General features: G+C 43.6%; 1 protein-coding gene across 5 annotated transcripts in view; it reads right to left on the reverse strand.

Annotated features, from left to right (window-relative positions):
• ATP8A1 (ATPase phospholipid transporting 8A1) overlaps positions 1-13646 on the reverse strand; it is a 188313-nt gene that overhangs the window by 77478 nt on the left and 97189 nt on the right. For all 5 annotated transcript variants that reach the window (XM_044298696.1, XM_044298712.1, XM_044298679.1 and 2 more), the window contains 6 exons: positions 13210-13282; positions 8305-8410; positions 6944-7026; positions 5297-5346; positions 4594-4663; positions 2542-2626 (listed from right to left, as the gene is read on the reverse strand). In XM_044298696.1, the coding sequence (XP_044154631.1) occupies positions 2542-2626; positions 4594-4663; positions 5297-5346; positions 6944-7026; positions 8305-8410; positions 13210-13282 (467 nt within the window). The remainder of the gene's footprint in view (positions 1-2541; positions 2627-4593; positions 4664-5296; positions 5347-6943; positions 7027-8304; positions 8411-13209; positions 13283-13646) is intronic.

The raw sequence follows: 13646 nt of genomic DNA on the forward strand, positions 1-13646 counted from the left end.
CAGAGGGACTTGGCGTGCGAGCGACCCTTGCGCTGGCGGGATGTAGGGGAGCTGGGCTGCCCTGATCCACCTTGCCTTCTGTGGGGGAGGCAGCAGTGCGGAAGACCGGCACTGGCGCAGCTCGACCCCGGGAGAAACAGAGAGGTCTAGTGCGTCTCTGTTGTCCCTGATGTTCTGGAACAAAAAGAAAAGAAAAAAGTAAAAATCAAAAATTAAAACAAGGAGAAAAACAGCCCTACAGAGCAGGGAGTGTCTTGCCTCCTTGGACACTAAGCTAAAAACTGACAGTCTCTCTCTCCAGGCTGAGGGTATAGCTGTGGAGGAGGGGCTAACAGTTCTTACTTAGTGTCACGCCTCCTAGGGAGATGAGCTATACCCAAGGTCTTCTGTGTCCCCCAAGGAAACTGGGCGAGAAATAAATGATGGTCCAACTGAACGCAAACCGGATGGAATAGCATGCCGCTGCAACATGCTGTGGTAGCCATGCTGGTTCAGTATGCCTTCAATTTTGAATAAATCCCCAACAGTGTCACCAGCAAAGCACCCCCACACCATCAGACCTCCTGCTCCATGCTTCACGGTGGGAACCAGGCATGTAGAGTCCATCCGTTCACCTTTTCTGCGTCGCACAAAGACACGGTGGTTGGAACCAAAGATCTTAAATTTGGACTCATCAGACCAAAGCACATATTTCCACTGGTCTAATGTCCATTCCTTGTATTCTTTAGCCCAAACAAGTCTCTTCTGCTTGTTGCCTGTCCTTAGCAGTGGTTTCCTAGCAGATATTCTACCATGAAGGCCTGATTCACACAGTCTCCTCTTAACAGTTGTTCTAGAGATGTGTCTGCTGCTAGAACTCTGTGTGGCATTGACCTGGTCTCTAATCTGAGCTGCTGTTAACCTGCGATTTCTGAGGCTGGTGACTCGGATGAACTTATCCTCCACAGCAGAGGTGACTCTTGGTCTTCCTTTCCTGGGGTGGTCCGCATGTGAGCCAGTTTCTTTATAGCGCTTGATGGTTTTTGTGACTGCACTTGGGGACACTTTCAAAGTTTTCCCAATTTTTCGGACTGACTGACCTTCATTTCTTAAAGTAATGATGGCCACTCGTTTTTCTTTACTTAGCTGTTTTTTTCTTGCCATAATACAAATTCTAACAGTCTATTCAGTAGGACTATCAGCTGTGTATCCACCTGACTTCTCCACAACGCAACTGATGGTCCCAACCCCATTTATAAAGGCAAGAAATCCCACGTATTAAACCTGACAGGGCACACCTGTGAAGTGAAAACCATTTCAGGTGATTACCTCTTGAAGCTCATCAAGAGAATGCCAAGAGTGTGCAAAGCAGTAATCAAAGCAAAAGGTGGCTACTTTGAAGAACCTAGAATATGACATATTTTCAGTTGTTTCACACTTTTTTGTTATGTATATAATTCTACATGTGTTAATTCATAGTTTTGAAGCCTTCAGTGTGAATCTACAATTTTCATAGTCATGAAAATAAAGAAAACTCTTTGAATGAGAAGGTGTGTGCAAACTTTTGGTCTGTACTGTATTTCAATAGGATCAGCTGACCATTCAATATGCATTGGAGCCTCCTATCTCCCCTTGATAGCAGATGTTGATATTCCAACATGCCCAATGATTTCACTCTCAGAGATAAGCTGCTCACCAGGTGCCTGGCAGGGGCTTTCCTCCCTCAGCCGATCATGCATGTGTATATAGGTGTTAGCCAACAGCTTTCATGTGCATGGCCAGCTGAACTGCATTCCACTAAATTAAAGGAGCAGAAGACCTGAGCTGGGTACTGTGCCCCTTGGACTCTGATCATTTCTCTTCAGAGCTGTTCACAAGCTCATAGAAAGCAAACGTGCACCCCAAGGGGAGCGGGTGAGAGCCTAAGGGGCAGAGTGCACAGCTGAGAGCTTGTACACCTTGGGGGTCTCAGCACCCAGACGACCACCAAACAAAACTTCAGACATATCAATGTGACATGACAGAAGTTTCCTTTAAGATTAGGACATTTGTACGAAGCCCACGCAAGATGATCTATATCACTAATGATGTTCCTGTTAGTCTAAAGTAATACTGCAAAGTGTATCCAGTTGTGAACGTAAAAGCCACACTAATTCAATACCAATGGACAATAACCTGCTGCCAATTTACTTTTCATTTTGCTCTGGTGGCAACTTGAGGTCTAGCAGATATTAAAAGAGGTTGTCCAGGTTCTTTAGACTAATTAATGACTGGCGCTAACCTGTGGAGGGAAGTTCTTAACATAGGACTTGTGCTCCCTCGCTCCCCGAAACTGCAGTCTGCACTGCACTGTTGCGCGCTGTGGGCTCTTCCACCCAGCTCCCGACTGGATGAGGTCACTTCCTTACCTGTTAGGCTGCATTGACTATAAAGAGGAAGGTTCCTTCCACAGGTTAGCACCAGTCAATAATTAGACTAAATGCCCTTTTAATTGTCCCATGAGTTGGCGGATTTGCAAAGTTTTGAGACAGCCATAAGGAAATCAGTAATTGCTCATCTTACCTTCTGTGGCAAACTGTTCCAGGTGTTTTAAGGTAATTTCTTTGTACTTGGAGGCGTCAGCCAGGCGGTCATAAATGACTGTGTCCTATTATGGAAGACAAGGTAATAATACATAACATTTACTGGGCGAGTCAAAGACTGGCACCACCTAGAAGCTGTAATTGGACCTTCACTTTTATCCAGAATGGTGATTTTCACTCAATCAAGGAGGGACACAACAGTAGTAATGAGCGTCTACGGCTGGGGCTACACTGAGAATTTTCATAGCGCTACTGATTTTAACTATTGCGTGACAGCTGCAGTCCACAAGACTGCACACAACTCTGTGTATTGCTCTGAACTGCGCTGTAACGTGATGATGTCACCAGCTTCAAGACAGACTATATGCAAACTTATAGGGGTATTCCCGGCTCAGACAATTGGGGCATATTGCTAGGATATGCCCCCCATTGTCTAACAGGAGTGAGTCCCACCTCTGGGGACTCACACTCATCTCTAAAACAAAGCCAACAAAGTGGTGACCGACAGTGCCGGGTACGGCCACCACCAATTCTTGTTGGCCTGCTGAAAATAGAGAGTCGTGCTCGGCTCTTTTCGGAATCCCCATAGAAATGAATAGGAGCACACAGCACTTATGCGGCCACTGCTTCCATTCACTTCTATGGGGATGACGGAAATAGTCGAGCTGGCTCGGCTATTTTCGTTGGCCCCATAGAAATTAATTGAGGGCAGCAGCGCATGCGCGGTGCACCCTCCTTCACCCTCCCAGGTGGTGGGACCCGCACCTATCAGACAATATCCTAGAAATATGCCCTTTAATTGTTCTGCATCAGCTATCTGTCATTTATCTAATGACATTTTGGACATGACCACTTAGAGGTGTGAAAACTATATCATACATATCATTACCCATAAGTACTCATCTATTATCAGGATCACTTTGTGAGAGGAAACATTTGCGGTCGTGGAGGGGAAACCAAATTCCCTATGGCTCTATTGCAGCCAGTGAGCACAGCAATGATTGAGAATTGTCTACGATTAGGAGATTGGTACCAATCATAAAGAGGTTGGAAAAACAATTCTAGCCTAGCCTAGTAGCCAAGGGCATGGGGACAGGAAATGTACAACACACAGAAATGTGTCGCCTATGACCAGGGTAAGGAAACTCAAAAGCAGAAGAACGGATTGCACCGCATGCAGTAAATCTTTTTGTATATACTGTATGTGGAGAACTCAAAAGATAGACTCAAAAGGTGTTGCCCCGGCCCTGAAAAAAATTGGGGTTTAGCGGGGCATGTTGTGAGAGTTACTAGTGTATAAAATAAAATAAAAACAAATAAAAAGTCACTCACTCTGGTCGCCCCAGTTCATGCAGTGCAATTCTGTCCCCATCTGGTCAGAAGCGTGACATGTCAACTCCCTGCACATTACCGCTGCCAGAAAATCAATGGCCTCAGCAGGAGGACCCGAGCTGGTGACTAAGTTTTATGTATTTTACTCACACACCATGCTCGCCAATTCCCCCAATTTTTCTTTTTCAGTGCCTAGACAACCGTTTTAATTTTAGCAAATAGGAAGCAGCTCAAGCCAGGAGCCATCATGGATCTCACCAAATCAAGGGCAGATAAGACAACACAGCAGATTCCCACTGTAGAATGAGGCATGAGCGGTAGTAAACACCCTTCACATGGGCCGACTGAGCAGGCAGTGATCTGCAAAAATATATCAGTTCCCGGAAATTGCCCGATTATGAGTGGCGGTGAGAGCTGCACTTACATGCAGCAACCACCTCCCTTGTATGGGAAGATACAATTGCTAGTGTGATCACTCACCCCTAGAAAGAATATTTTAGGTGCTGCGTCAACAATTATTTCACCAGCATTCGGGTCGATGTCACCTTTACACAGACCACATATTAGAAATAAGTATTCATAGGAACATTCATTCCCAATAATGGGCCAGTGTAAAAGGACCTTTAGCCATTGATGGTAAACGGCAGGTAAGGAATAATGTATATGAAGGACCGAGCTGATTGCAGTATATGATACTTACAGCCCCTTTGCAGTACAATCTCAGTTTCCCTGAGGAGTTACGGACAATCACTGACATACGCTTTCGATTACTGCAACAAAAGAATTATGGAACAATACATTTCAGACAGCTCTGATAAGTCCTGGATCAATCGTACACACTGAATATTAGGTGACTGATGGGCTGCATATGACAAATGTGAAAATGAAACGGGTGCTCCCAGTCAGACATTTGTGAGGTCATGAATGTCTACTGTGGGAATAAACCTTTAATTGATTATAATGTGCATTGGTTCATCTTCATAACACCCCCCCCCCCCCCCCTCATCTAAAAAAACAGAAATGGCTCAAACGGATAAAAAAAATTTTTTTAGGATCCCGTTTCGTTTTTTCTCTTCTTCCGATGGATAAGGAGAACGGAAAGCTAAACGCCGATGTGAACTGAGCCTTATTCAAGAGGGCATCTCACCTCTGACATGTCTATTCTAGTAAATAATTGTCTATCCCAATGAAATAACATCTTTTCTTACAGCTCTTATCTTGTAACAATTTTCTGTTGTTCCACCAGGAAATTTATGAATAAATGGGTTGGGTCCCTACATGGTTGGCATCGAGCACACATCTGTAGACCGCCCTGCTTGGTAGAGAACATGCTCTGCCTCATGCAGTCTGCAGATTTATTTCAAACCTTAGAAACTTTTAAAAGAATGAAACAAGAAATGTACCTTGTAAATTCCAGTACATTCAGCAACTCGAACCTTTCTTCCTGGCCAAGCTGCGAGAAATTTCAAATAAAAGTTACTGCTAGAATATTAAAGATGGAAAGAAATGTTGCGTTTCATGTGACACCGACCTACAGCAGCGTTATCCTAACTCCCTGCCAAGCTCCTCTGGCAGTGGCCTTTCTCTGGTGAGAACTAAAGTCTAGGCATGCTGACATCCAACATGTCCCATCCTTCCAGGCATTGAGGGAGAGTTGTGGGAGCCCAAAACACATGAGACTGTCGGCCAGTCCTGCATGTGGTACATGTCGATTTGTTGAGTATGTGCCTGGGATTCCACCCAGAGCATAAACTGACATACTGTACATTTCAAATCCACACCGCAGATACATTTCTGTGTATTTGCCGTGAGGATCTGTAAGCAGGACATGTTCTATCTTTTTGCCGAATGGACTCACAAATGCAGACAGCACATGGAGTTCTGATCTCCACTGGGCCTGCAGTGGTTGCGTTCTATTCATCATTCATGTGACCGCTGCAGCCAATCACTGGCCTCAGCAATCGCATGTGCATTTTTCTGAGGATGAGGTGCTTCTGTGTTAGGGTACATTCAGACGTCCGTAGAATGGGTCCGGATCCGTTCCGTAATTATGCGGAATGGGCGCGGACCCATTCATTTTCAATGTGTCCGGAAAAGATGCGGACAGCACACAGTGTGCTGTCCGCATCCGCATTTTTCCGCAAAAAAATAGAGCATGTCCTATTCTTGTCCGCAGTTGCAGACAAGAATAGGAATCCTCTATTAAGTGCCGGTGATGTGCAGCGTCAGTGTTTTGCGGACTGCAAAAAAGACTCACGTCTGAATGGACCCTAAACCAGGTGAGGGTGCTCCATTTTGCTTTTGTGCTACATGTGTACTGTACAGGACCCTGAATGAGCTCCTGACATCATAGAAAGTGGTTTACAACTTCCAGAAGGTACAGTGAATCCGTTCTGGTGTACCGTATGTAAAGACTTTCTATACAGATTGCCTCTTTTTCTTAGCTTGATATTTTAGAGGTTTCGGAATTACCTGCAAGTTTTCCAGTCCGGTAATTGTCTCAAACCATAATATTTGCAACGGAAAATGGTCGTCCCAGAACCAATTAATATTTTAACTGTATGGACTTGTGAAACAATGAAGATACAGTACATTCCCCAGGAGTGAAAATATTAATTCCTGGAAAGACCTTAATCCACTAAGGCTAGTTTCATGCCAGCGGAGATCAGGCTGCAAATGGGTAAATATGCTGAGAATTATCGTAATTGTTTTCTGTCCAGCTGAATCTCGGCATATTTGCTGGGTTGCAGCTGGATCCCTGCTAGACCCCATTATAGTTAATGGGACCGGCGAGTATTCAAGTACCACCCGGCAACACCGGACCAAGAGAGCTCCAGGTTGCTCCCTGCCGGATTTCTTTCCGCTGGTGTGAAACTAGCCTAACTTTATGTTAAACACTGAAAAAGTATTTTTGCAGTGGAGAGAATAAATCATTACACAATATGGTTACCATAGGACTTCAGAGGTAGATTAGACAGATATAGATAGATGAATAGATAGGAGATAGACAGATACATAATAGACAGATATGAGATGGACAGATAACTTACTGATTCTATTATCACGGAGCTGGGAGTCCTTCCAGTAAACACAAACCTCAGTTGCTTTGCTGCTCTTACTAGGGCCCCCTCATCTACAAAATAAAATAACAGATTATGGAAAAGTTAAATCATAAAACCAAATTGATAGCCTGCAAAAATGATCACCCACATCTGGCCACCACCATTTATCCATGTTACACTCCACATGCTGCTCCTTGATGAGCCGAACAAACAGCGACATGCATTAGAGGAGGGGGCTTGAGATTAGTGATTAAGGAAAGTTCTTAGATCAGGCCCAAGGTCACTGCACTGGGTGGGGGTCACCGTTATTAGGGTGATGCTCCAATAGCGGCCAAAGCTAACTAGGGAGTTCACCATCAGACCACCCATCATTTGGGGACGAGTGAACTACTCCTTTAGCTGGAGGAGTGAACTGCTATGTCAGCTGCAGTTTAGGAGCACTAATAATGTGTGGATCCTAAAGAGGATCACCAGCACTGTGTCGAGCACCATTACTGATGGGGTACATACTTTGTGGGTCACAAATGGCAGCACTTTACGGTTACTGTTTAGGGGCACAATATCGGGTACTATCTTTTTAGTACTAATATTTTTGGGGGCATTATCTGCTACCATTTTGTTCAGGGGAGCTGTGCAACGCAGCATGTGCAGTTTTAGAGGCAAATGGGGCAGCGACATGCCCAGATTCGGGAGAAACACTAGGATGATGGAAGCAGGTTGAAAAAAAAAAAAAAGTGAGGCGCTAAAGATGAGTGGGCAGCAAGCTGTGCAGAAACAAGCCCTCAATGGAAGAAGTCATCATGGTGGTCCGCGACAAATAGAAAAAATGAATGACAATTAGAAAACACTTTTTCGTTTTGCACTTTTGTTTTTAATATCACTTGTACAGTAATGTGCAGGCATCAATATCTCCTTTGACAGATATTGTATATAGGTCTGGGCGGACGCTTGGCGACACATGAGGACATGTTTGTCACGTGACTGCCCAGACACTATGAACGATGTGGTATTCCATCAGTAAAGATGTTCGTTACTATATCTTTTCCGATTATACAGTAGGTAAACGTGTAACATGTTAGTTGGGCTGATCTGCCGGTGCGCTTGCGTGGCGACATGGTTGAGTCCATGGGTACCATGTGAGCACTATTGGCCAATGAGAAGCCAGACAGGAGCAATCTCTCAGCTGTTGATTCAAGGTGAAGATTTTTCCCTTTTATCAAAAAGCATCACGCATTCCACTTAGAAATGACGATCATGACAAGGTTGCTGCTTTAGTTTAATAATTCTGAAAGGCAGAGAACGATTTTTTAAAATAAACAACATCTACTAAGTCTGTTCCTTTCCCTTACCGGGAGAAGATGCCTGGTAAATGATCTGGTCTCCGTCATGCTCTGGAACGGCAGTATGACAGATTGCCATCATTGTGAGGAACTCGCAGATGACAGGGGCAGTGGGCTGAAAAACAGATGTGACAAGAAAATTAAACCCCCCGACAGTTACTCATTCACTATAAGCCTTACTCTCCATCATGCAGCTACCACTGATTACTGACACTTTCTGAGAGAAAGATATTGCTTTTCGCCATTTTGTCATCCTTCCAAAATTTCATTTCTACCCTGTGATAAAACAGGTCCAACGTATTATTTACCGCTAATGCATTTAAGAAGAACTACAAGTGTTGGCGTTACAGCAATTTTAAGCTTATGTTCACCTAAAGTTGTGTCCTTCCATACCTTCCCTCTTGTCTTAAAGGGGTCGTCCCATCTCATGTATTGGGGGGCATATCTTTAGGATATGCCCCCAATGTCTGATAGGTGTCACCTATCTCTAGAACAGACACAACAAAGAGGAGAGCCGACCGAGCGGCACGCTCAGCTATTTTCAGACGCCCCATAGAAAACAATGGGAAGTGCACTGTGCAAGTGTGGCCACCGATCTATTCACTTGTATGGGGCTGACAGAAATAGCCAAGCTCGGCTATTTTTGGCAGTCCTATAGACCTAAATGGAGGGTGGCGGTGCATGAGCGGTCCGCTCTCCTTCACTTTGTGGGCTCCGTTCAAGAGATAGGTGCGGGTCCCAAAGATAAGACATGCAGCTATCAGATATTGGGGGCATATAATAGCAATATGCCCCCAATATAAGAGATGGGCCAACCCCTTTAACAAATCCTGAGATGTGTGGCCAACGGCTGAACGGAGCCTGCTCCATACATAGCAGATGTTGGGCTTGTAATCCTGCAGTGACCGAAAATGGAATTAACTCTGATCATCCTCATTTAACCCCTTCAAAAGCTGCTGCCCATAGCGACTGTGGCATCTGAGAGGTTCATCTGAGGAAGAGATCTCTCTCTGATCTCCGATGGTGCTCCCCCCTCAAGCTAAGTCATGGTACCGCTAGGCTGATGTGGCAGCTTGGTGCCTTTTGAAGGCTCCCAGGCCTGCCATAGTAAACTGGTATATTCCAAAGAAAAGACAGTGTCAGCTGCGACATGAGAGTAATCAATATGACAAAAGGGTTCCAGCACTCGTCCAACATATTAAACTTCAGGCTTTATTGGAAAATGTTAATTTCATCATCATTTCAAAGTAAGACGAGAAGGCAGGGGAGGCTGCAACATGTGATCTTTCCATACAGCTATGGTCCAACAGGTAGTGCCTTCCATGAACCATGAATTTCCTTGCGTGGCGACATAGCCAACACTAAGCTAACAAGCACACTCCTAGCGCTGTAGTGGAAACCCTTTCCTTCTGGTAAAAATGAAAAGAAGAAAATACAGAGCTCATGTCTATAAGCTCCGTCCACATCACCTTTACAAACGTATACATTAGGAAAAGCTCACCACGTGTATGTTCTCATAGATGCCATGCAGTAGCCTCCATCATCTATAGGCTCCCATATACCATATGGTGTCTATTTTTTACCTGGACTCCAATGTATGGAATAGCCTCGCCGACAACACTATTCCATACTTTTTTTTTGCCGTATACTAACTTACACAATTCCAAAAGGCTTTTTGATTAACTAAATATAAAAAGCAAAGGGGAAAAAAAAAAAACTAAAAAAAAAAAAAAAAAAAAAACACGTTCAATGTCTTGCTTTTATGCCCAGATGCAATTGTTTCATACCAAAAGCCAGAGGCTGCACTACTGACAGATTTTCAGAGGAAAGGATTGATAATGCTCCGTGCCTCTCTGTGACCACTTTATCTCACTGTGATTTTGTAGTAAAAAGATCACAGAGGCACGGAGCATTATCAGTCATGTTACTGCTCAGTGTCTCTGCTGTCCGGAACAGGGCTGGGCTCTCTTTCACTCAGCGGATTACCCGCACGGGATCCGCTCATGTGAAAGAGCCCTTAGAGTGCATTCACACGACTATGTATTTTGCAGTCCACAATGGCATCCGCATTTTTGTTGACCCAATGACTTTAAAAATGGTACGGTCCACATTTTGCAGCACAGTATAGGACATGTTCTATTCTTTGCAGAGCAGACATACGGAAAGCATACAGACGCCATCCGTTTGTCTATGCGGAAAAGTATAGGTCATGTTCTATCATTTGCGGAACGCCAACCAATTGAAGTTCTTGAGTTGGCAAAAAAATGCGGATGCCATGCAGACTCAGTAGGTACTTTATGTATTCTGTGGTCCACAAACTGCAGATCCACAAGGTCATGGGAATGCACCCTTAGGGATCATGCACAAAAACATTTTTTTGTGTCCGTTCTGTTTTTTTTTTGTGTGGCCCATATGTTGGCTGCTGTGATGGCTCAAGGTGCAGTCCTTATATTTGAATTCCTGACAGCTCACAAATACTAAATATAGCTAAAATATGGCTTAAACGAGCTTTCAGGAATTTTATTACATTTTTAATAAAGACTAATTGAAAAAATGATTTTTAGCCCAAAATAAGTAAAATGCAATGCACCTATGACTGTATCATAGAATCTTCACAGCAGGGGTGAAAAGTCTATCCAAAAAAAAGAGACCCTTAGAGACCCTAAAGCTAAATGCACACGATCAGGATTACGTGCGGAAAATCTGCACCATAGGTCATGTACACTGTATTCTATGAGAATTTAAAATTCTTCTGTACACGATGCAGATTTTTTGACCCGATGCGGAATTTGACCTTTTTCCTGTCTGGACTTTCTCCATTCCCTTCAACGGGGACAGTAAAATCTGCACCAATTGATGTGGACTTACCACACGGATTTCCCTGCGAACACATGCAGATTTCAGTCCAGATTGTCCACACGTAAATCCTGAACGTGTGCATTTACCCTAACATGTTAGCACACCCTTAGGGTATATGCACACGTTCAGGATTCATGTGCGGATTCGCACTGAAGTCTGCAGGCAAATCCGTGCGGTCAATCCGCATCAATTGGTTCGGATTTAGTGTAGAGTTTACCAAGTGAATGAAGAAAATCCGGTCAGGAAAAATAAAATAAATTGACATGCTGCGGATTTTAAGATACTCACCGCAGGTCAAAATCCGCGTGGAAAAAATTAGCATCATGTGCATTGAGAATTTCAAATTCTCATAGAATACAATGTACATTACCTACGGTGCAGATTTTCTGCACGCAAATCCGCGCGGAAAATCTGGACGCAATCCTGATAGTGTGCATGTAGCCTTAGGCCGATAACACACCAGAGTAAGATGGCCACACTTTGGTAGCAACTCCCAGCCCCATTGTAGGTCTTGGTTCCTTATAACGCTGCTCGTTTGGGTGATCAGACCTGTTGGAGTGGGATTTGCGCAGAAATGTGCCCCATTACACCTGTGTGATTCCACTGCGGCATATAAGTAGGATGTTTCTTAAACCGATTGTACAGCCATTTTTATCACTATTGATTCTACAAAACGCACATTGCGTTCACCGCCTCGCCCGTTACAGCTTCATCATTACCAGATTCTTGTAATAATGTATTCCTAGCTGCTTCTGAAGTTTCCCCACATGTACCGGGACAGGCACATTGGCCTATTGTATACCCATTAATTATAACCTTCGCTCATAGCAGGACACCCCAGGTCCCTTCATGCCCAATTTCATTTGGAACATCTACACAAAGCTTAAATGTAGTCATAGTTCAGAGCTACATAAAGCAGTCCCACGTAATACTACTACTAAGACAGGAAGGATAAGGCTGTGGAATGTTAAAATTAAGTTTTAAATGCATTATAAATTAAAACTGTCATTTAAACTTTTTTTTTTTTTACTTTTGTAATATTCAATGTTCTTTAAAAAAAAAAAGCCTTTAAAAAAGGTCCCCGCAGCAAACCTTTGATCCATCCTCAGCTTTCTAATGAAACAGATAGGTTTGCACAGCAGCTGTATACCAGACATTTGGAGATTGAATCAAGTATATTTGCAAAGTTTATATATTTTTTTTTTAGATTTTAGATATATTGAAATGATAAAAAATAGTTGTAAAAATGTATTAGAAAACATAGGTATGGCTTATGGGTTCATATTTGGTTATGCTAAAGAGGCAGCTAGCCACAATTGGAGGCTGGGGTGCTGTAGACTGCTGCTGCTGATCATCACATTGGTGGAGTAGAGGATACAGTGTGAGGAAAGTCTTGCCTCCCTTTGGGCTTTCGTCCCTCATTGTCTCACCTCTTTCACAACATTTCAGTAGCCGGGAAGGAGACTTGGTTTCAGTGGCAACTTGTTTTAAAGGAATTGTCCAGCCTTCTTTCTAAATTATGACCTATTCTCAGGATACGCCATCACCATCTGATGTCCAGCACCCTGCACTCCTGACGATTAGCAGTCCGGGTTTAACTCTGTCACCGCAAGTCAGCTGCAGAACAATATTTCACCGTCAACATGATGAGCCCTGTTCACTACTATGTTGATGGTTCTGTGTAGCGCTCACGCCGACTTCCAGCAATGGAGCTACACAGAACAGCTGATCCGCAAGGGGGCTGGACCCCACTGATCAGCTACTGATGGCCTATCATGAGGAGAGACCATCGGTTAACGCCTGGACAACTCCTTTATCTCTACATGGACATCTTTCTATGTTTAAGGCATTCATTGTAAAGACTTGTCCCTAAACAACAAATCTAACCAATGAGAAGAAATGGTTGTCTACAGGCGAAAAACCTGGATTGACTCATACAACATACAAATGAAGTATAAATGGATTCCGCATCTTGGTGCAGCTACGCTGTGTGAGCCTGGCCACTCCAATAGATATTAGACCTAATTACAGTAATTCAAGGCCAATGGCACTTACATGATTGTTTTCGAGGTTTTCTAATAAGGTTGAGTCATGAAAGGCTTGGCCATCACTACTTGGTGGTTCATGCCTGAGAAGAGGAATAAAGAAAAAATAATAATTAATGAAAACATAGAAAATGCATTCACAAGGAGAAACTGGAATTGTGCCTGAAATCTGGAACTTAATTGGTTGCTGTTCACAACACCAGAATTTTTCCCTTGTACTAGCTTTTATAGATAGTCTTCGGTATGAGGAAAATGAACCATAACTATAGCCCTCAAGTCATAAAGAACTGCAATAACATAATTCAGTACACATACATACATGCACTCAAACACAAGAGACACGGATAAAGGAAAAGCATCAGGAGTCTCAGGTGCCGACAGGAAAGCCGAAACCTTTTCTGCTGTATTGTCAGACTTTTCCTAGGACAACTCTAACATGCCATTAGG

Source organism: Bufo gargarizans, chromosome 1, assembly GCF_014858855.1.
Source record: "Bufo gargarizans isolate SCDJY-AF-19 chromosome 1, ASM1485885v1, whole genome shotgun sequence".
NCBI lineage: Eukaryota > Metazoa > Chordata > Amphibia > Anura > Bufonidae > Bufo > Bufo gargarizans.